Source organism: Corvus kubaryi, unplaced genomic scaffold, assembly GCF_017639235.1.
Source record: "Corvus kubaryi isolate FWS band 111438036 unplaced genomic scaffold, C.kubaryi_AGA036_p1.0 37397, whole genome shotgun sequence".
NCBI classification, from domain to species: Eukaryota; Metazoa; Chordata; class Aves; order Passeriformes; family Corvidae; genus Corvus; species Corvus kubaryi.
In genome coordinates this window covers 17,458,013-17,482,867 of record NW_024581136.1, presented here as the reverse complement: position 1 = coordinate 17,482,867, position 24,855 = coordinate 17,458,013, and the positions used below count along the sequence as shown (strand labels likewise).

The 24,855-nt window shown below is 40.4% G+C and overlaps 1 protein-coding gene across 1 annotated transcript; it reads left to right on the top strand.

The window, feature by feature from the left end:
- The first annotated feature begins 1,994 nt into the window (after positions 1 to 1,994).
- On the top strand, positions 1,995 to 20,267 carry SAMD7 (sterile alpha motif domain containing 7). The gene is made up of 9 exons (XM_042042421.1): positions 1,995 to 2,169; positions 9,467 to 9,570; positions 10,276 to 10,402; positions 10,546 to 10,682; positions 11,775 to 11,853; positions 14,211 to 14,890; positions 15,567 to 15,688; positions 15,955 to 16,065; positions 16,724 to 20,267. Exons 2-9 carry the CDS (start codon positions 9,468 to 9,470, stop codon positions 16,994 to 16,996), a joined length of 1,632 nt encoding a protein of 543 aa, XP_041898355.1. The 5' UTR covers positions 1,995 to 2,169; position 9,467; the 3' UTR covers positions 16,997 to 20,267.
- Positions 20,268 to 24,855: the final 4,588 nt, after the last annotated feature.

Genomic DNA, 24,855 nt, shown 5'->3' with positions numbered 1-24,855 from the left:
CGGTAAGACTGTATCTACCTTAGTGCATAGAGCTAACTGCACACTGATAACCTATCCTGGTACTTTGGGAATTGTGAAAGATGCAAAGCAGTCGACATTTCTTTTGAAATTAATTGAGAGAATCTCCTTGTTCTAAATTCAGCTTTAGAATAGTACCCAAACTGCCCAAAACTATTCATGAATTTCTTCTGTTCATAGCTAATTTCCTACATGCCTCTCTCTCCCTCCTTTGGTGCTTTGCCATTTTTCCTAAGGTGAAGACAACCAGCAGGAACAGAAATGCTGAGGGGCACACAGACCAGTGTGCAATACAGAAGTGCACTCACTCCTGCCTGATGCCTGCAACATCCAGTGAAGAGCAACTGGCTCTTCTCTGGAGAGGGACCACTGAAGGGTCTTTATGAACTGTGTTTGTCACAGTTCACTACAGCACACAGCAATCCTGCTTCTGTGCCAGAAACCAAGGGCTACGTGCCAGAGACCTTGCAAAGCAACATCTCTCTCTCCAAACTTCCCCCATTGGATAAAACAGGAAAAAATAAATATATAACCTGATTATATTGCTGGGTTTATTCCTACCTAAGGAAGTAATTTTTCCTGGTAATGAACTTTTTGTGGTTTTCCTGAAACGTGATTCACACAGACTAAAACATCTGATAGAAAATGGATGCTGATGCAAGGTTTTACTTTTATTTATTTGGACAATCCCACATCTTACACAGCATTTGCTCCAGCCTCACTCAGACAATCTTGAAAAAATCCCAGTAGAGGAACTTTTTTCAAGGCTGTATCTACTCACTACATTTCAAGTCACGTGTTTCTGTAGGCAGCTACAGACTGAGTGGACTGAACTGAACACAAGGTGAAAATTATCTTTAAGCCTAGAATGCTCCTTTGCTCCCTTGTCTGCCTGCACTTGCAAAGATTTGGATAACCACATGAAAATTATTTTCAGTTTATTGTAACTGGTCTCTAAGAATTTAATTTTTTAAAAGGAGGACCTAAAATTATTTTTAAAACCCAGTAGTGGATTTTAAAGCAATATTTCTGGGTGTGATTTTCTTCTGTATAAAGAAGGTCCAGGCAGCAACAAAATAGTCATTATGGGATTTACAACAAAAATATTTAGACTCACAGTCACTTTAAAAAAATTAAATAATCCCACATTAAAAACGATATATTTTGTGTTAGAATACTTTTTTTTTCTGTGAGGTTGAGAAGTGTAGCAGAATTATACCCCTTTGCTAATGACAACACTTCCCTAAGAGTGATTTTCTATAGGAATGAGCCCACTTGCCCCAGATTTAGGCGCTGTGTTAGTGTTCGAGAGAGAACAAGGGGCAATTTTTTGTTGTTGCAGAGAGCACCTGATGAATTTTAGGCAGGTGATTAAGGATTAACAAACATCAAGCCTGACATCCCATCAGCTGACACAGATATCGGAAGAAACTAAGCAGTCCCTGACATTCCAAACTTGCCATTTCTAGGCCTTGGTTCTGAGAGCCAACTCATGGCCAGTGAGAATTAAAGAGTAAATTGCCAGCTTGAGCAGTATAACCAACTGATCCCTGTGTTAGCCTCACAATATGCTTAACAGGATTTCCACCTTACAGCTCCCCCCAATCCCATTGGATACACAGCTCTGGGATATCACACTTCTGGGACAACTGCTTGCCAAGTCAGAAGTGCACCTTTTCTGAAAATCAGTATAAATAGGTAACAACAGCAAAGAGCCAAGCAATTGCAAACCTTATTTTGTATTTCTTGTTGGAACAGGAAGATTTTAAGTGAATGCATCAAGCATCTTAAAAGCTAACAACAGCTTAGCAGGTTAAATGTAAAATAGGTTTATCAGCTCAGTGTAGTGCTCTTCATGTAATTATGTTTTTACAGCCTGGTTAGGGGATGGTATTGGAGAAGAGCTTCTGATGTCAGAGTGGGGAGGGCTTAGGAGCAGGGATGAGGGCTAATCAAGACAAGTTCAGTTTGTATTTAAAGTAAAGTCAGCGTTAGTTAAGGCAGTTTTTGACACGTTAATCTTGATGTGTTTTAAAAGCTGACAAACACATTCCTGAGGCAGCCCAGAAGGACGACTCAAAGACGAGGGACACACTCTTGGATGTTCACGGTGGCTTCATTGTACCCAAAACCAAGGTCTGCACAATAGATGTAAGTATACATGAAATAAAATGTGCTGGGTTTTTTAATGTAAACGGTGATGAAACACCCGTTAAGTAATATCAAAACGTGTGCGATTTTTCAGATTAAATAGGAAAGATTTGTCTCACAGCAGAAATGGAGCAGATCAAAGCAAACTTGTTTGTGGTGACTATTTAAGAGCAGCACTTGAGTGCACAGAGTAAAGTTAGGAACAGGCAGGCTGATATAGAAAAAATAAAGTATATGATTTTTCTGATTTCTCAGCAATCTGCTATAGGTATTCTTCTGGGTAAATAATTCTGCATATTCAGGTACAAATGCTGTATTTCTTATGACATAACTTGATCATTTTAGAAATACTTAAAGATCTGTTTCACAGAGGGAGGATTTTACTTCAGGAAGGCTTGTCATTGCATATTCAGTATTTTTCTAGAGGGCTTTGGATTCAGATTGCGTTGCTTGTTATATATGCACAAACATTTCCCTCTCTTGTCTATCCATAACAAAATATGCTTAAAAGCTAAGTGGCTGTTAATACATATATCTTAATCTTTGTGCTAATTTATCTTTTAAAGTACAACAGAAAAATCTCAATATTTTATAGTTATTTCCTGGTGCAGTGGATTTTCCAAATCAGCGTGCAGTCAGAGCTAATCAAGGTCATCATCACACAGATATATTTGGCTGCTTTAGTCTGATGTACCTACATTAGATTTACCCAGTGGAAATTTTGCCTATATGTGTACAGCCATCATAACAAACCCCAGTGCTGGCAGCTTTGTGGGACACCAATGTATGCAGTGGGATAAAATTTTTTAAAATAATATCACAATGTAATGAGGATTCCTTACATTTTGTTATTATCTGAATATGTGGGCAGAATTAGCTATAGAACTGAGAAAGGCTTGGCCACTATTACATTGTCTTTGGAGTGAAAAATTCAAGTTCCTTCGTTAGAGAACCTGTGAATTTCCAGACCTCCACAGTGCACCAGAATATGGAAAGAATAAGAGAGGGAGGCAATCCTACCGCAAGTAATTCTATCTTGGTCTGATCCTTCAAACTGGAGCTGAAAATGTTCCGTCTGAGATGCTGAATTCTGAGCCTGTTCACAGGGTCAGGTGTGTAATTTCACATGCTTATCTCACAAGGGGAAAAAGTTTGTATTAAAACCTGTGACTTCATACATGAATTTGGATAATAATAGTGGGTTTAGTACCTGGCATCTGTGACATACATACATTTTAACAGACCTGTAAATATTTTTAAGATGTGTATGTGCTGTATTTTGCTTTGTAATAAAGAAAGCTGACCTGAAATGATTAGTGTTAGAAATCCACATCATTTTGATTTACCTTAGTGGTGGAAGACTCATCAAATGTAGAATTTTGGAAAATCCGAGTGATACTGCCTCAGTATTTAATATTCTAACTGAAAAGGGCAGGTACTGAGGATTCAGTACAAATTTTCTACATTCAAACTCTTAGTTAGCCAGTTAAGTTAGAGAGTTACTATTTAAAAATAATTTAAAATAGCCTACCTAAAATTTATTCCTTTTTCCACTACCTGGTTACTTTTGGCACTGGGAGAGTTATCATTTGCATTAATATTTCATGTAAAAGCAAGACACAAATCCCACTAAAATTCAACTGCATTTCATTTGGGAGTACTAGCCTGGCTCTCCAATGATCAGAAAGCTTTCTCTCCCACAGTTTCCATTCCCAGTACTCAAAAATAAAATAAAAAAGCAACACATTTCTTTTTAATGCTTTAAAAGTAATAATTATCAAAAAGTAAAAAAACCCAGAGTTTAGTTTCCTTTTAACTGATCCCACTTTTGCCATATTTTGCAATCTCTAAGCTTCTGAAAGTTAAAGAAAGAGGATAATGTTTCAAGTGTCATCCCTAATTATGAAATAAATCCACAAGGAAAACAAATGACATCATGCTTTTATCTCTGTGTATATAACTGGTGTAATAGAAAGACCCATCCCTTGTAAACATCTTCTCCTGTGCAGTGTGCCAGGATCCAGGGTGGGCGTACAGTGTTCTGTGTGTGCACGCACACCTTCTCCACTGTTTTCATTAGTTCTTGCTTAGTTCTTGTACTTAGTTTTCTAGCAGGAGTTGTTAAAGCCCTCAGAGTGATCCCAGAGGAGCCCTTGGGTGCTGCCACAAACACAAACAGGTATCAGCCCTGGGGTTGTGCAGAGACCAGTCCCGTGGTCACAGCGCTGTGCTGAGAGGGAGAAGCACTCAGCACAATTCCCACCTCAGCTGCTGACTGTCCTGGATCTCTGTGCCTCCAATACCACATCAAACAGTAGGAATTCAGCTCCATTTTCCTCCACCACCTGTCTCTGTCACCTCATAGGCTTCGCAGGCCCTTGCTGTGTGTTTGTGCTCAGCACAAAGCATCTCTACCTGTGGGTTTAGCCCATGCCTCAGGCTGACTGCTGCCTTAGTGGTACACAGGAATAAGTCTCCCCTTGCCTGCAGCCATTCCAAGGGGCACAAGATGAGCCTCTCTCATGAACCCAGCTTAGCTCCTGAAGGATTGAATTTGCCAACACTAAGCCTTGACTACTTCCTGAGAACAGTGTGTTCCAAAAACAGTGACTTGCTCCTCACAATTTTACCAATCAGGTGGCTCAAGAACAGCGAAATATCCAAGACAGTGTGAAGGCATGCAACACAAACTCTGCTGGCTGACACACACAGTATAAATATAGTTATTTTCCTTTCTTTAGGGAATGTATCGTTCTCAATCCAGTTTTAGGATTACACTCTAATCTCAGTCTCTGAGTAGTCTGTGCTCACGTATCTAGGATTAGAATTTAGCCCCACAGCCTCTCCAATGGCACCTTACTCCAATTAATAAGACATATTTCATGCTCCTGTATGATATAATGTTAGTATAATTGCTTTTTTCCTTTCCAAAAGTTATTTATTTTGCTGACTCTGGATTCTGGAATAATTACAATCTATAGTTTTATGACTCTTAGCATAGATTCAGAGCAAGAGCCCTTGATCCTACAACTAATAACATTAAGACTATTAATAATATTGGAATATTTATCTGTTTTTTAGAACAGCACCTGGTTTCTCAAGCAATCAGATGAGCTTTTTCTAAAAGGAAAGCCAATGGAAATGTAAATGAGATTATATATCTCATTATACATCTCCATTCATATGTTTAACTCACAAGCATGAATACATGTTCATATTACATGTTTGACTGATTTATCTGACACAAATTTACCCGAGCATTTTAAACAACATTCAGCTTCTTCCAAACAGTCTGTGGAGCCACTGCTGAAGAACACTAAACATTGACTTTTAAGAATGCTAACTCCATGTGTTTGATGTAAATAAAAGCAGTAATAGTTAATGAAATTTCAATGCATTTACCTAAAAAAACAGGTCTTCCAACAAGTCTATACTATACACAAGACTAAACTGTATTTTGCCAATGCAATTGATAACATCAACACCTAGACTGCTATAGACATTTTGAAACTGTTGCATGATCAGATTTGCAAATGCTTCTGGTTCATGAAGTTCGTGTCTTGCCACTTCTCATCTAATAAATTGAGACAGAATTAGTCCTGGGTGAGTGGTTCTGCCTGCTGCCAAGAAGGGTTTGCTAAGGGTAAGACTCTAAAGGTAGAGATTAACTTGTCTTCATCCCTGTAATGTGCTGTACAGCCAGGATTTGTGCAATAGGATCAGAGCAGAGCCATATATGAATCTAACACTGGACAGCTGGTGTGTATGAATTTATATGAACCCTGATGCCAGATTTTGAGCTACTCTCAAATCCCAGCTAATAAATGTATCAGAAGCATACTTTCCCTGTTCCCTCACAGATCCTCCTCTGCTGATGTGGTTTCTAATATGCAAGTTGTTATGAAAATAGTATGAACCTAAACCACCCTAAATTTGACCTGCAGGTCAGAACCCCAGCTAAGTAACTGAAAAAGGTGTTTTTCCAAATGGAATAACATGGATTAGTGAGGTTCAGCACCTCCTCCTGACACAGAGTTACATACAAATCTTTATATTAGGTTACTAAGCTATTTATCCCACCTTATCATTTCAATACTTCACTAACAGGAAATTCAGGGAAATAAAGAAGTAATTTAAAACAGATAACACATACATACAAAACATGTCCTTTAAATTAAGTTTGGACCATACTGATATTTTGCCATTCAACTTGGAAAAAGAGATTTGAATTCTGGTGGGAATAACATCTCAACTTTATATCACAAATACCAGAGTTATTTTTACACATCTGAGAAGAAATCCAAGATAAGTTAGATAGGATTGATTGGCACACCAATGAAAAAAACAGAATGATTTCATGAAGCAACTCCAGTGAAAACCTCATTAAGGAAGCAAACCCTCCTTTTGGCTCATGATGATTCAAAAACTGGGTCAGTGGAAGCAGTAAGCTACAGTTTTAGTGGAAGAAGATACCAAAGAACTTTTAAATCATATTATTCCATTATTTTTTCAATACTATATCTTTTCCATACTACATCTTTCTCTTCAAACCAACAGACCGCGTAGTCTGTCTTTGCAAGGATAAGTTGTTTAACTGATGCACGTTGTCTGAAATGGTGGTCTGTGAATCTTGGTCATCTGGTGGATAATAATTATCAGTAAATATGGATCACTTTGCTGTGGATGCTGCTGTAATCAGTACCCTACAATCAGGGAAAATACCAACATTAAAAAAAACCTCATATATAAAAGGAAGTTTTAAAGAAAGTTCTTACATAGTTTCTGCTTCAGCTCTGAAAGGAGGCAGTGTGAGACTGCCTGTCAACAGCCACTGTATCATCCTTCACATCCAACAAAAAATCCAGACTTATTTTGGAATTGCACAGACTACACAGAGAATACCACAGTGATACTGGTGCTCCTGGTTTCTAACCACTTACTGCTGCTTGCTTTTGGATAGATGTCTGTCAGAACAGGCAGGGTATATGTGATCCCACATGAGGGATTTGGGCCAGAACAGATGGCTCTTTTCCTATTAGGTTTTCCATGATTCTACAGTTTAAAGCTGCATCATATAATTTCAGTCACCAGTGTGATTTTAGGGGGAAGCGTAGAAGTTCTAGGAAGGCCTGATGAAGACATTCCCCCAGAAAAAAGCACATTCACAACCACAATTTAAACAGGGGACTGACACATGCTAGAAGATCCTAAAGAGCAAAAGTGGCACAACTTGTCAGTTATCTGACAGACAAAAATCTACCAGTATTAAAATTCACTATTAATTTAAATTTTTTCCTCCTGATTTACAAGAATAAAAAGGTTAAAACCTCCTGGGTCTTTTTTCCATTATGTCTATCTGAACCTCTGACGGTTTCTTTGCACCTTCATATTACAGAATCACAGAACAGTTTGGGTTGGAAAGGACCTTTAAGTCCATCTAATCCAACACCCCTGCAATAAGCACTGACATCTTCAGGTAGACCAGGTTTCTCTAGTCAGGTGCACGAGGCAAAGGCCAGGCTGCAAGAAGGGCAGCATGAAGTTTAAAATTTCAGTTTGTTTTGCAGAGTATTCAATACAGATTCTTTATCCAAGAAAGGAAAACACCTAAGTGGCTACTGAACAACATGGTACGGCAAATACCATCATCCCAGTTACCACCTATTTTTTGAGCTGCTGAAAACTTTAGTCCAGCATTAAATCGCTTTAGTACTGAGCTTTAAAATGCTTTAGCAGCTCAGAAGCACTTTGGCAGCTCAAATGCTCTTCATGAGGCACCCAGCATCCTAAATCGCTTTAAGTCTAAAGTATCCTAAAAAAAAAAGGCAAATGGAAACATGTCCAGCAGCACACGTTCAGATACATATGTCAAGAACAAAGGCCATGGTGCTGGTCTGGGATTTGACAGACTTGTCTGCTGCCAGGACGACCTGAATCTTGGCAACACAGAATCCAACATCTACATTTACAAATGTAAAGCACTTTTTATTTTGGGGAGCACCAGTGATTTAGTCCAAGTTCAGCCTCTACTTTCAGTCTAAATGGCTGAAATGACTCACTTGTTTACCTTTTGGAAAACTGATTTTGAGACTAAGTATCTTCACCATACCAAAGAAATGGTAAATTCCTGAGGCACATGAGTTAGATTGATATCTATAACTTAAATTATTTTAAACTCATCAATAGGTCAAAGGTAATAAAAGAAGTTGTAATGATAAATCTAATTTATAAATGGCTTGGGTAATGAAATGAAGGACTTGGCTTTTATCTCATTTTTGGATAATGAACAGTGCTCCTGTCTTTGCATTTCTCCTGCTGTTATCTCTACCAAATGCTGGTTGAACTCCTGGAGCTGTAAGTCTCTATCTACAGGATGAGAACACTTCAGCATTACATTTCCCTTCTTTCAGAAGACAGAATGAATCCATTTCATCAGAGCTAAATAGGGATGGAAATTTAACTCCTTACTCAAAAAAAGTTTTTAAAATCTAGTCATTTGCTGTGCAAGTCTAGTGTGAGATGAATGTACAGATGCTCCCGCTGCTGCCTTTGGAGCCAGCCTGCTCCCTCTGCCAACTCCTCAACTCAAAGCATTCCATACAGGATAGCTTTTTAACATCCAGGCTCTGGGTTACAGAACTTGCTTCCTTTATAATTATTAATTATATATTTATATATAAATGGTATATATTAATTATATATATAAATTTACAATTAATATGAGTCTTACTGGTTTTATCACTACAAAACATGTTCTTCTATATTTTTACTTCATTTGGCAGCCTTAAGGGGCTGATGTCATTTGGAACAGATAATTTCTACCATTTTTTTCCATCTGCTTCACTTAGTTTACAGTAGACAGGGCTCCAAACTATTACAATTCTGAAATTAAACCAAAGACAACTGCCTTCCTAAGTATGAGCACATCACTGCTCTCAGAGCTGCTGTGGGACACCAGGGGCTAAAGGAAAAGGCTTGGGCTTAATCACATCCTTTTAAGCAGGTGTTATTTCCAGCATCCTGATTTTCCTTGCATAATAAGATCCAAGAACGCTGAACAACTCAGTGTATACAAGGGCAACATTTGCATTGTCCTGAAAACTGGAAGTTTCTACATGGAAAACACTACAACCCACGAGCAGTGAAGGGTACGGCTGTGACCGGCAGGACCAGCTGCTTATCTGAGAAACAACCTGCATAACCTGCTCTGTTTCTCGTTGTTGAATGCCTTATTCCTCTCTTTGGTGCAGCTGCTTCAGTTCTTTACATCAGCAAAGTTGTTGCTGTCTCCCTGCAGCATGACTCCCCGGGAGCACATGAGGAAGATGTCCATCCTGGGGGAACAGGGAACACTGGAGGAAAAGCACCTGTACCGACTGGCAGGCGGCATGGCAGCAGGAGGTGAGCAGCAAGGAACCCACCTGCACACGTGGTTGTAGGACTGCTGATATCTGTACAAGCTGCAAGAAACAGCCAGCACCAGGTTTGGTGTCTTTAAAAGGTGTTTCAAATTTATCTTAGGAGTAACTGCAGAAACACTTCTTTTAAAGTCATTAAAAAGTTAACACAGAGGACTCCTGGAATTCAGTGTTTGATTAAGAGATGCTGAGCATCTGGAAGACAAGTGAATGTCACACAAGAGCTCTGAAAAAAAGCCACAGCTGGACATTATGATGTTCTGGCTCACCATTGTAGGCTCTTTTTTCATGACAATGTCGGTTCCACCTAGTACGATTTTTCTAAAAATGAAACTGCATTAGAAAGAAAAACCCTCTCAAGCAGAGAACTTAACATGCATGGCTATTTTCTTCTCTTTCATAGTGTTATGTGAATTATTATTCATTGTAATTTGTCCTTTGGTACACTTGACTGAGCACATCCTGTTTATTTTTACTGCAGTTCAATTGCATAAATCTACGTTATTTAAACGAAGTAGTTCAGGTGGCAGTGAAAACATGTTTTTAACTGCTGCTATTAAAAAAAAGGGTGTGATTTTCACTTGAGGAAACAAAACAAAACCTTTTTTTTCTGGTAAAGTTATACTGCAGCCAGAACCACTTCCTAACTTACCCCACTGACAGCAGAACTGTGTGTGCTCTGTGTCAGAACTGCGGCAGCGGCAGGAGATGCTAATGAGGAACCAGCTGATGGCAGTAAACCCGCAGCTGATGGGGCCGGGCCCGCAGAGGATGCAGGCGATCCCCGCCCAGTTTGAGCCGCGACTGCTCGACAGGTACCAGGCACTGTTTGTCTGTACCAGCACTGCAGTTAATCACGACTCTGTGTGTGCTGTCCCTGAGGTTGTAAAGACCTTTGGTTATTCTTAACTAAACAATATCCTCTGCATATCTGAATGTATTTTTTTTTTCCTCTCAGAGATCTACTACCTTCAACTGAAATGATGGCCTCAGCTGACCCCAGACAAATCCACATAGCATCTCACCTGGGACCCACAGTCCCACAGCACCCGAACATGCCAAACCTATTGGCCAACCGTGTCTACCAAGGCCCAGGTAACAAAGCACCCCCAGCATTCTGAGAAGTGGGAGCATGTGGATCAGAAAGCAAACTGCACACACTAGTTTTCCATAGATTTATTGGTAGTGTCAGTAACAGTTAATTTTATTTAGAAAAACAGTCTCAGTAAGAAGAGGCAGCCTGCTCATCAGAGATTCTAAACTGTGCCAGTTTAGGTCTAAGCATGTCCATCCTAGCTTTTGTTAAATATACTGTTTTCAGAGTCTTTTGCACGTTTTTGTTCACTCCTTTTCTTTTTGCATTTTCACACCCAAAAAAAGGGCTATAGCTAAAAAAGAGCTTCTCAACAACACTTTTACACTACATTTTATCCTTGCTCTTATATAAGCTTTGGCTGCTTTAATACTGATCATATTCTCTAATGATAATATCCCATGCCACTTAATTCATGTAGGGCAAATACATGTCCTTTTTAATAAAAGGCTCAAAATTACAGGGCACAGCTCCAAGGGGAAGGCTGGACATCACAACTATGGCACTCATGTCATGTTGCACACAAATTTACATATTACTTTATGCAAAGTGAGCTTAAGATTCTTTATTTGAGATGAGTGAATGAATTTTCAATGCCACACCAATCTACCAAGAAAAATGTCTGACTTTAGCTTTTTTCCCCCCCTTAATGTGGATCTCAAATAAGAGATTCCCTCAAGAGGAAATATCATTTAAAAATACTCAGCCTCCAGGCTTAAAGCAGTCTTGAAGGAGCAGGTTTGCTTTGCTCAACTGATGGCTATTATTTTCTGAGCAGTTATATGTACTTCAAAGTCGTAAGTCACCAAATAAAACCAGCCTGCTGTCTCCTTCATTTATGGTTAGTGGCAGGTATTCCTAATTACCAATCTGTTCCTGAAAACACCTGATGCTGTACTTCATGTTTCTTCTACAAATTCCCACCAAAACAACAACTACAATTAGGATTTAACTTGAAATCCTGTCACCTTTCTGGTGAAGCCCACAGCTGAAAACTTACAAAGCTTTTTAAAGTGTCTGCATTGCTTTGGGGTTTGTGCATTTGCATGAGGAAACAAGTGAATTTAAAAAAAATGTTTCCCCTTCCCTTTAAGGATACAGCTTTCTACAACCAGAATCCATGGAAGCTGTGGCCAGAAGACAAGAATTGGTTCAAAAGCAAAATATTGCCAGGTAATTAATAGCAAGCTTTACTCTGAGATGCATGCCATGATTAAAGCAGCAAAGTGATTGGGATTTTTTTCAAGTCACCCAGAGAAGCACAGGGTCCTTGAGTATCAATTAAGGCCTGAAGCTACTGACTTTCTGCTTGCCCTATTGTGTTTTTATTCTTAAAATGATACAACAAAAATAAATAAACCCCTTAGCTTGGTTAAGGAAAAAAACAAGGTACAGCTACAGCCCTTGAACTGTGGATCCAAACACCCTGAAGTTACAAAAGTTCAGAAACAAATTCAAACTTTACAGCTGTGTGATATCACACACAACACTTTAAGCCTCTGCAGCTGGGCCCTTGGGATGAGCAGCTGTGTCTCCACCCTACCGGGGTGGGCAGCTTTCCTAGCTCAACCAAATAGTTGGAATATCAGAATGACTGTAGAAAGTCCAGTTATTTGTACCAGTTTCAGTGTAGTCAGTAGCTGGTTAAGAAACCACCAGTGCCTTCCCTCATAGCCACATCATTTCCACAGAGGAACTCTACCCTCAGCTGCTCCTGCACTGGGCTGTAGCACCATACTCAGTGGTAGTGTCCCTCACACAGTGAGACTAAGAGCAAAGAACAGAGAAGTTCTTTATGTACATCTGAAAAGAATTATGACAGAAGTGTTTTGCATTTCTCAGTCAGCAAAGCTCGATTACTGAACTCCTCCAAGCACAAGATGTGCATCAGCAATGTGTTTCCTATAGCTCTTGCCACATGGCAAAAACCCTGAGAAAAGACAAGTGAAATAACAAGCGGCAAACATGGCCATCTCATATACCCACAGCCACATCAGAGCTGGTCCTACCTGTTCAGGCTCTTCCCTCAGCCCACCAAACAGCAAAACTCCAACACAAAACAGCTCACCTAAACCTCAAAAAACTTTTAACCCCCATTTTTTGCCACCCTGGCAATTTCTACTCTGTTCACATAGCTTTCTGCAGCACAGGTCATCTTTAGGGCTGCACTTCCTCCTTTCAGCTATTCCAGAAGTCAGGTGTTGACAATCTCCTGCACTTGGTGCAGCTGTGCTGCTGAGCACCTGGGCCCAAATCCTTGTTCTCCAAGGGACTCTGCCTCATCCCAAGGCTCTGTCTGCTGGTCCTGGCAGGAACAGACTATCTCAGCTGGAGGAGTAGGCAGGAATGTAATGCTTTCTGCTGTTTATCTGCACCTCAAGAGCTGAGTGGGAGTAGTGACAATCAGGCAAAACGTACAAGGACATGGTACACAGACAAAACACTTCCTTTGTATCTCTGAGAGCAGAAAATCAATAACTTGGATGTTGTTTCAAAGATGAAAAGAAGACAGAGAAAAAGCCCTGAATGAAGTGATCAAATAATTCCTCCTCAAAACAAAAACCTGCTTTTGCCCAAATTATTTTCCTGACAATTTTACACTCTCCTAAAAGTCAGACTCTCTCTGACCTGTTAGCCTCATTGCAGCTTTAAAAAAGCTATCTAGGTGCACTTTAAAGTGCTTTACTTCACAGGCTCTTTTCCAAAGATGCAGAAATCCCAATGAAAGCTCCTCAAAGCTCCTCTAGGAGCTCTAGCTTTCTGTTTGATCACTGGCCTGGCTCCAGAGAAAGCTGATGCCAGCAAAGGTTGGTACAGCAAAGACAAATACTACTACTTGTATTCCCTGTATCCCACTGGTAAGCCCTCCTACCTACTATGACAGGAGCAGGAAGCTGGCACAGACTCTGGAGCATTTATCCACAAGGAAGGAGATCAGTTGAACATTTCCCACCAGGATCTCACCCTTTCACACCCTCAGAGTCATGCTCAGGTGCCAGGCACTGTGGAGAGTTACTCAAGAGACTTAGCTTTAGCTTATTCTGAATGGATGCACAGGTTTGACAGATTAAATCATTCTAGTTCTTTATCATTTACAGTATCACTGGAATTTTGCAGTTTTCAGTACAAATTTCTGACTGATAATGTAAATCAATTATTTTCTTTAGTTTTCAACACTTATGACCTGGGAAGCAATTTTCCAAATCCCAAGTGAATATAATCACCATGCCTGGAACGGCAATACACAAATAACACTTCTTCTGTCTGAAGTATTTTCTAGAGCCATCACACAGAAGATATGCTTTCTCCTTCTTTTAACTCACTCTGTGTATCTGACAGCACATTAAATACAGCCAGGTTTGCCATTCCATATGCAATTTGTGCCCTCTCACACACAGCAATGTAGCGGAGAGACAAAACAAACAGTACTCTTGCATATTCCTTTATCTGAGTTTTAATCTGCTGCTGAAAAAAAAAGGTGATGAAGGAACTGAGCTGCCCTAACTGCTCGTGCTCTGTGTGTCTCTTAGAATGGAAATGGAGATGAGTGCTATTTTTCAGCAAAAGGAAATGGAGAAAGCCCACCGGAAAGGACTCCTGGGCCTGGAAGCCCCTTTCCTGTACCACGGGATGCCAGCGAGTCCCATTGCTTTCCGTGGCAGGCACAGACTACCTGAAGGGCACCTTCCCAATGACCTGTATGTTCATCGTACCACCCTGGATGAAATCCACGGCAACACCATGCTCATGGCAACCAGCCCATACCCGCCAGTCACCACACTGCAAAGGGAGAGGGGACGCCGCCCAGGGAGAAGAGCTGGAAATCACAAAACTGCCGAGGGCAGCGCCAATGGCACAAAGAACCAGGCAGATGACAAATCCACAGACTCTGCCTCAGCTGCAGTGGATGATGAGAAAGAAGACAAGAAAGAAGTAGAGGTGGAGACACCAAACAAACATGAGCAGATCAAAACCCAGACTGAGCCATCTGCAGTTGCCAAAAACTGTAAAGAGTTTGAACAAGGCTTGAGAAAAAACTGTGCTACTCATGAAATTCCTACTGAAACCACCAGCTGCAGCAACACAAATGAGAAGGAAGCCAACAGCTCCTGTGCTGCTTTTGATGACAAGTACCTGTACCCTTCTGCAATCCCATTCTCAGCATTACCATATGGATTTCCAGTGCCCAACAACCCATTGCTACCTTCAGGTTTGTCAGATCTCCAGATTACAGTTACAGTGGCATGTTGATATAATCTGCTATTGATTTGGTCTCTCAATTATTCCCTCTGATTTAAGTGAATTTTTGGTATGGTAGAGTCATTGCAACTAAAAGTAGAATTCCAATGCTGCAAACAGTAATATCTATATTCAGTTCCTGTTTTAAAAAGGAATTTCAACTAAAATAAAGAAAATTGCTGAATGAAGTTGTGAGTTAGCCTCTCTCTTCAGCCCACAATTTTTCTATATGTCCTAACTCACAGTAGGCACTAAGGACTAGCAAAGGCTTGGATCTGTTCTACTGAAATATTAGTCAAATCAAAGTAACAGTAAAGTTGAAAGAAGAAAAAGCATTGGATAATGTACTCATCAGAGGAAGTCCTGCAGCATGATTTATATGTGTAGTGACTGGTAGGTACAATGCCAGCAGTAAACAAAAGAAGCCACCAAAAAAAAAAACCAAAAAAACCCCAAACCTTCAGAACCAGGTTCTGCTCATTACCCGGTGATTTTACATCTAGGATTCCTGTATCTGCCTGTTGCTACACCCTGTTGTTAATATATTAGGGTCTGAGAAGGTGTAAAAATTGTCATGATAACAATAATTTCCTCCTGATTTGCCAGCAAAATTCTACCAACATAACTTCTGTGTTTCCTCCTCAAAGGAACTCATGGCCTTATCCTGAATGGAGAAGATATTTCTTCCATCGAAGACATTCGCAAGTGGACAGTTGATGATGTGCACAACTTCATCGTCAGCCTCCCAGGCTGCTCAGATTATGCCCAGGTGATTATAAACATTCACTACATTTTCAGGTCTTTAGGACTATCGGGATTTAAATGTCAGCAAACAAATGTAAATGTGAGCGGGTAGTTGATTGTCCCAAAGTTGCAAATATAATAGTAGTTTTCATTGTGCAGTTATGAGATAAATACAAAGATAAAATGGTAAAATTATTATTTCTTCTTTTTATTGTTTAATCCTCAGAGTTAAGCATGAAAAATAACAAAGTCTATTTTATCACACTATGATGTGTTTTATTATTTCCCCAGATATTTAAAGACCATGCTATTGATGGAGAAACACTTCCACTGCTAACAGAGGAACATCTCCTGGATACAATGGGATTAAAACTTGGACCAGCATTAAAAATCCGCTCTCAGGTATGACCATTAAATATATGCCAAGATGGTGAGTCACAGAGACATGAAAGAGCCAGAAGCTGATAGGAGGGAATTTTTCCAAATTAAAGCACTTTTTTTTCACTTGTAAGGTAACTGCCATAATACTGGGAGAAAAGAAATTACTCCAGCAAAGTTTGCTTTACTTCTTTATATATTACCACAGCACACAGGGACACACTAAGGAATATGACTATACATTTTTCAGGAACAGACTGTCCCTCGCTGTTTGCAGTTTTCTTCCTTTAATTTCATCCATTAATATCAACCCTGTGTGTGTTTCTGTTGTTGTCTGGTTCTTTTCCTTTTCTCTAATCCCTTGTACTCTCTCACTCTTCTCTCATTCCAACCACCTTCCCCACTCCTGGCTGGCAGTTTGCCTCCCCTCTGCACTTCAGGAGCAGGAGGATCCTGCTGTCAGGCCCAGCCATCCTAAGATGAGTATTGACAAGCTCCTTCCACAACCCGGGCCTAGAAAAATAGGAGAGAGAGAAAATGGAAGACACTTTTTTCACAAGCATCTGATAACCCTTTGAGATGACTGGGATGTCCCTGGCATTGCTGCACCAGAGTCAGGCTTGATGTTTAATGGCTTTAACAGCAAGAAGTAATTGCTGCAATTGTGCCTTTGTCTTTACAGGTGTCCCGACGTCTGGGCAACGTGTTCTACATGATGAATGTCCCTCTGTCCGTGCCCCTGCCTCCTGCTCCAGGGAAAGCCTCAGAGCAGCCCTCTGACATGGCCTCCCCTCTGCACTGCAACAGCAGTGGTGACACACTGGACAGTCCCTGCTCCCAGGACCCAGAAACCTCCCAAGCAGTGGAACAGATCGTTTCAGAAAGCAGGGAAAATCCATGTGACACAGCTGGAACTCAGGCTGACTTCCAGATGATTGCTTTCCAGAAAAGTTGAGCTAAGTCCAGGACACAATGTGTTTTTAATAATACAGGAACCTCTAGTTACAAAAGTGTTTGAGAAGAAGCTATAGCCTGAAACCTCAATAAGGCCGCGGCTGAAGGAAGTAAGCTGCCAATGCAGCATGAGGAAGTGTTGTATCTGAAAGGCATTAAAAAATGCAGCTACACGTTAGTGCAATTACTTTCAAGTGCAATTCATTGGAAACAATACCAGTAGGGTTAACAGGTAAATTGAATTTTTCATTGAAGTCCAGGGTCATCACTGAAAGCTACCAGAGACTCAGAGTGCACTGTATGTCTTACAGTGTGTTCCAGTGGGCTGCTGAGAAACTACACGGGAAAGTCACGGCTTCCAAACATAGCTGACTTCTGCTTCTGTTGAACAAAATTTATACAGAACATTCATATGGAATTCATTGGGAGAGTATGGAATTGCCTGCAGAATATAGAGAAATACATCCCAGACTCAGCAATTTGAGTTAATCCATTGCTACTCCAGAACAAAGCCTTTCTAAGTGCCTGGCAAGGGTATACAGCTTATAAAGATACACAGATTGAACAGGAAAATACCATGTTTGACAGTAGTTTTAATTATTCCAAGGCATTCTTATCACCAGGGCTGGAATTTGCTTTGCGTGACTGCAAGATGAGATGAGTCACCATGAATGAAGTTGTGGCCATGAAGGCCAGTCACTGGGACAATGACATTCCCTGCAGGCAGCAGGCTCAAAGCCACCTGGTTCCTGCCAGCCTCTGCCAGAATGCCCTTCCCATCAGCTCACCTGGACAAGCCATGGAAAGCCCTTCCCTCAGCAGCACGTTTAGTGTTCTTTACTTTGGAAAAGGCCATCATCTTAGCCTGAAAGCTCCCTTTTCTCTGGAAAAATATGGTTTCCCCTCACTTCTGCCACTGATGTGACAGTCATTATCTCACAGCACACAAGAACAAGAAATAGAGCTTTTAGCTAAGGACAAATCCCCAGCATTTACTGTGATTCCTGTGTGACTTATCCTTGTTCCCTTTTTAGGGGTTTGGTCCTACACTGGTTTTCCACATAGACTTTGGAAGTCAGTACACTTCCAGTCTCTTCCTTGCAAGAACTCTTCTTTACTCCAAAAGACACACAAATATCTTTGACAAAATCAAGTTCTGTAAATTGAGGGCTGATAGACTGTGGACCTGCTGTATGTTGCTACTTTAGATTCTCTCCCCTTAGTTTAGTTTGAGTGGCCTCAAGTACTTAAACCTCAAGAAGTATGAAGTTGTTTAGATGGTGAGTGGCTAAACACACGAGGAGGGGAAGTATTCCCATATTCTATTATTTTACTTTAGCCAGAGATAAATTGTTTTATATCTTTGTTATATTTGTGCACTAGATAATATGGGATTAGATATTTGCAACAGCAACCTCAGATGTCCATCTTACCATACTGTCCAAACTTTGCAGCCTTTGGAAAAATGGCAAATATCTGTGTTCTTTTTAGCACGTGAAACAGTTTCTAACTTATTTTTTGTACAATTGACAATCATGTTGACAGCGTCACTTATCTAATTAAAACAGTTAATGACTTGGTTTTCAAATGGCATCCTACCTCCTCTCTGTGTGAAATACTCGACTCAATCCACACGAGACCTTCTCCACCCTGGAAGAGGAATCTGTGACACTGTTCCAGGGGAGTCAGGCCACGAGATGTCGCTGCAAAGCTACTCGAGGTCACCTGCTGCCCCTCCGGAGGGAAACGCAGCGCATCTGAAGTACCGGGGGCATATTAAGGGCAACGATATGAAGAAACTGAACTTGTTTTCCTAAAGCAACAGCAGAAAATCTTGACTTGAAGTCCCATATGCCAGGGAGGAAGGACTGAAACGTGGTTCTGAAGAGTGTGATTATTTTTGTAAATGGGTCAGACATGAACAATGCCAAAAGCTGAGAAAGTTGGGATGCAAAGTTTGTAGTCTTGTATTACTTCTGCAATTAAAAAAAACTCCACGAAACATACAATCCTTTGCACATACTGGGCTCTTCTTCCCAAAATGACAAAAGGAATTACTTTATAGCTTCCTGTACTGGGGGCAGATGTGCCGGAGCAGCCAAAATGCAATAAGCCCTGAACGGTAAACAGCTGTGAAATGAAATAGGAAGGAAAGGAATTTACCTAAACAGACATAATAGATCCTATTTCTAATGGAGGAAATACCACTGGTAATGAATGTTTCCTCTCCTACAAACGCTTCAGAGAAAATGAAAATAAAAGGTAAAAATAATAAAAAAGTACATAGAATCAGTAGACAGACCAGTATTTCCAGACTTTGATGTGTTTTCAGGAATTGTGTTTATGTGTAAACACTGAGGTTTTATTGACTCTCGTGTTCTTTTTTGACATTTATTGTTTATTCCAGCTGCAAAGGGGTTCAGGTAGCAATCACAGGTACCTAAGGAAGCTGGCAGAACTCTGCTTCCTAATGACTTTCTGGTGCCTGTGCCACAATTGCATTCATTTTTTCTGCAATGCAACAAAAATCCAATGGGATGCAGATTATGTGTTTTAATACGAGTTGCATCATTAGAAATGTTTCATTTAACATCTATTGCTGCATTAGTCCATAGCAGTGATGCAGTTAATGAAGAAGAGAATGTTTTCTGCGAGGTGTTGTAGAAGTTCCTGATTTTGTCTGTACTTCCACTAAATGTGTGGGCTCCTAGGGACAGAGATTTCCAATTTTTAATTTTTTTTTTAATAGTGCCAAGGTTAAAGAAAAGATTAATAAAAACGTACAACAAACATATAGGAAAATGGTCCTGTACCATAAATAACAGATTTAGGAAAGTCCTGAAGAGGAAGAAATGTCTTTCCTACAACAATCTGGGTTTCTGGCCTCATGTAGGCTGCAGATGATGATGATGTGGAATACAAACTCACATGGACCTAAACAGATAATTCTCTGATCAATTCCCCAGGTGAAAAAATCTATAAAAAATGCTATGAACATACCAAAGTCATGCAGAATTCCCATCTGGTCCAAGCCAGGCAGTCACTCTAATCCAGCACACAAACACAAGAACAGACAAGTAGGTCCATAAGGTGATGGTATTTCTAACTGACCCATACCCGTACCACCAGCTACTTTATAAAACTTTATCTTCTAAGACTTTATACAATTGTGAATCTGCCACAAAACAGTTTTCAGAATGTTAAATTATCCTTTGAGTGTGAAACAGAAAAAATACCCCCCTCTGGTTTTTAAAATCACCTCTAGTTTTAAACTCTCTAGAAATGTCTTGTATTTTTGACTTTCCAAATACCCTCATACAAAGTTGATTGGTTGTGCAGTGTTTTGAGTCACCTTCAACATCAGAAACTTTTCAGAAAAGCATCCAAAACTAGATATAACTCTTGTTTTGGTACCTTGCCATGGTAATGTTCTACCTAAGCCCTTTATTATTCACTGGAAAATAACAAGTCTACTTTATGAGGCTGAGTGTTCATAGAATTACAGAATTGTTTGAGTTGAAAGGGACCTTAGAGATCATCCAGTTCCAAATCCCTGTGTTCATCAGGGTTCTGCTGCCTCTGATGGTTGGTTTTGATTAGCTCTTCATGCTATAATAAATAGCTGTAGTTTTATTGCTATGGCAATTTCAGTATAATAATACATGTTATATTAAGAGAAAAGCTCACCTCTCCTTTCTCATTTGTTTAGGCTTTGGGGGGGGGGGGGTTTTGCAGTTTCCAGGCTCCTTTCATTCTTTGGGAAGGCTTTGCTCCTCCTATCACCTGTACTGAGGCCACAACAATTACTCTGTTGACTCGGTCCTTATGCTGTCCTTTCCTTTGTCCCATTCCTAAGATAATCCAAGTCTGTTTTTTCCCAGACAGACATGAATTCTGCTACTATCCCCATGCTCTTCTTGAACCACCAATTTCCCTGTTGGTGAGGAGGCAAATCTTTAATTCAGCCCAGAGAAAAAAGAACCTGTTGTCTATGTAGTATAGAGAATGATGCTGTATTTTTCCCCATAGTACAGCAAAGACATGAATAGACATTTTGATTCATCAAAATTTAAAACCACAGGTAGCATCTCTGTGTGTGAATTATTGACATAAAGATCAACCAACCAAAATGGCAAAATAGAAAAAGCACCACTGACCATGGGAAAAGAGAAAGCATCAAACCAACCTGGTCCTCTGCTGCAGCCTTGGCTCATTAACCAATCTTTGCTGATTACCTTTCAGTTCCAAGGTTCCAACAGCTCTGCTAAAGGAGCACTGTGCAGCTGGGATTCATGGGACTCCAGCAGTCTCTGAACACTCTGCACTGGAAGATGGTTTGTAAAGCACTCATTGGCTTCTAGTTCAGCCTGTTAAATGGAAGGATGCAAACTCGAGACTTGCATCCTTATATAAAAAGTATTTTTAACTCAAACACTTGTACTCATAACAAAAAATCTGATCTTATAAAACAATGACAGGTAGTTTTTTCTAAGGCTATACCTTAAATATTATAATTCTTATCCTCCCCTCCTGCCACTGGCAAAAAGAGATAACCCAAAACCTCAGCTGGTTCTTCCAGAAAATGCATTGATGTATTTTTCTTTTATGTGTCCATGTACATCCTCACTGACTCCAGCATGGTCTGATTGACAGTGGTCTTTAGAAAGAGCTGATGTACCATCCCATGTCAGGAGAGACATATCCTTACTCGGGCTCACAAGTTATTGCTTAAATGAAAATATATTCTTTCAATGAACAAAGCTGGTATTAGAAATAGGTGCAATTAATTACAGAAGAACCAGAGAAATTAGGTTTTAGTTCAATTGGATTTTTGTCAGTTATATGTACCAAATAATTCTGAGTTGTGTAGAAATGAAAAGGAACTTTCAAGAGTGGAAGTATTTAAGAACTTTCTTAGTGAAAGATAATTATGGAGATTTGTCTAATAAACCTTTGTTGTTCTGCTAAATTAAAAGCTAAGTGGCTAACTAAATATTTATAAGCTTTTGAGATGGAAGTGACTCAGGATATGTCTACATTGGAATATGTTTCTGAGTTATGACTCATGTATTTGTGGGTGGATTTTATCTGAACCTTCCTTGACAGTATGTGATGCTGTGCAGCACAAGGCCCATATTGTTTATATTCTGAGCCCATTCAGTGTTGAAGCTGACTGGATGAAAAGGGAGGTCACTCCAGAGCCTGCAGTGTGCTACCATCTGTAAATAATCTAGGAAATGGCTCCTAACAGAATTTCCTTCCTTCCTTCCTTCCTTCCTTCCTTCCTTCCTTCCTTCCTTCCGAATTCCTTCCTTCCTTCCGAATTCCTTCCTTCCTTCCGAATTCCTTCCTTCCTTCCTTCCTTCCTTCCGAATTCCTTCCGAATTCCTTCCTTCCTTCCGAATTCCTTCCGAATTCCTTCCTTCCGAATTCCTTCCGAATTCCTTCCGAATTCCTTCCCTCCCCCCAAATCCAGAAGGATTATCTGTGGGTCCAGAGGACAAGCTGCTTGCAAGTTCATTTGTTCAGAACTGACACTTGCTTTGACTTCGAGTGTCTCTCCAGCTGTTTTGCAGAAGGCTGTGTGACTCCCCAGGTAATTAGTGACATGCTTGCCAGTAATTCCATTGCCAGCATGTGGCCTTTTCTTTTTGATGTGTCTGTAGTTGTGGTAACCCCACATCATTTTATGGATCCAGAATGATTGAACCCAAAGCAATCAGACATAGCACAAAGGCCAATAAATTGACAGGAATAAGTGAATACAAGGGTATAAGAAAATATGTACCACAGAGTAAAACACTACCTAACTCAGTGTCCTGTCCCGGGGCCCAAGACATGATACCTAAAGCAGAGCATAGGAACAAAGCAATAACAAATTCAGGATAATTCCTTTATTTCCAGGGTCAAACAGACAAAGAGAGGTGATGTCTATATTTAATAGTAGCTCATGATGCATTATTGTTCTATCAATGTATCCAGCTGTTTTTTGAGCCAAGCTTCCAGCATCCATAGTGCTGTATTAGATCACACAGCTGGGGTAAAGAAGAGGGAAAAGAAGTTAATGAAATGCTGTTGGTTTGACTTCAGTTGAAAGAGGAAACCACTCCACCAGTATGCAACATCCTTCTCAACAGTAGTTCTGAATCTACTCTAATCACAATGGCAGTTGGCCCTTTAGGGGCTGTGACTTCACTGCCTGCTTCTGAAATGCTTCTTTCTGCAGCCTGCCCCACAGCTGACAGACACTAACCTTAAACACAAGCTGTTTGAACCTTCATTTCCACTCCATGGCTTACTTGGAATTCAGCCACTTGCTTCTCTCCTGCTCTGCCATACCTATGACTGAGAATAAACTTGTTCCATGTGCAACTCAGTCATGATCTGCTCTTTGCTCCAGAGTGGTAGGAACTCACCATCCAGTGCCTTACACATTTCCTTGCCCATTTTCCATCCCTCAGTCCTTTCTTAGACATCTGCTTGAAGTGGTGGGTTTATTCCCTGTGCTGCTCCATGCCCAGCTGTCCTGGGAAGAGCTCCTGCAATTAAGTGTTTCTCAAAGATGAATAAAAATTTTTGTAGGGAAAAAAAAAAAAAAAGAGATTAACCAGATATCCAAGGTGTTTTTCTGGCAGCAAACAGCTTGAGGTACTGCAGATAACACACCATGCCAAAAAACATGCAAAATGAAGAGCTAAGCATTAAAGGTGGGTTTGTGAATCAGCAATAGATTCAAAGAGACAGAGGGCATAGAGGAGTAAGATCTTAAAAGATCCTGAAAGTAGAAGTATGAGGGATGATGACCCACCAGGAGGTGATTGCACCCTTCAGGAGGAAGCCAGAGTGCATCTCCCATGGAGCAGAGAGAGTTTCACAGCTGAAGCTCAGTTTGTGCCTGTGCAGGGAGAGAAGAGGGGTCAGAGCTACGCTGTGCCAAACCCCTTACTGCAGCCATCGTTTATTATTAGCAATCTGCAAGTTACAGATGGCTGAAACTTCTTCTGCAAGAAAGCCTCCGTGTCAGATGTACTTTTATGTTACTGTAAGTCAAGCACATGAAATAACAGTTAAAATTATTGCCAACTTAAAGCATGTATTTTTTAATAAATGCAGTCTGCCTACTTTTTACGAGGCATTGTTTTATTGTAACCATAAAAACTTGCATTCCCTCTACCTAGAAGTTCATCTTTTGAATTACACTTTTCTAGTTCACTCACTCTGCAGTCAGTCAGCTTAATTTGTAACTTGTATAGATTTTCTGCCCAGCAACAGCAAAAGAAAAACATTCAACAGAAGAAGATGTCGTACCAGAAAGAGCACAAAACCTGGCACTGAAACTGAGGGGCTAATACATTGCTGGAAGCGTTTTTAGGTTCTTAATTGCCCAATTTTCAACCTGAGAGGTTTCAAATCATAGGAGCAGGAAGGTGCAACACGATTTGGGGGGACTGGACAAGACGATGCAGCACTGCACATACTTTTCCACCCCAAAGTGTCAGGGTGTGGTTTGAAAACACAGAGCTGGGATAAATGATTATACGTTTTGCTAACTCCAGTGACCTCATAGCACAAGTATGTGGGACAACCTCTGGCAAAAGGCCCTTCTGCTTTATATAGGTTGCTTTCTGAATCTAATTCTGTAAGTATGTGAAGAGGTCTGAGCAATGAGTCTGTTTAAAAATGTACCAGCTAACAAAGACGCTGTATTGAGCATCTTTAAGGCCTTACACCCTATTTCGGTGTATCAAAATTTAACACAGATTTTTACGGTAAGAGCTGGAGCAAGGTCAAGGGCTGGTCAAGGCCTGAGGGGGGAGAGGGGCTGAGGGGTTCTTTTCAGTGGTGCCCAGTGACAGGAGC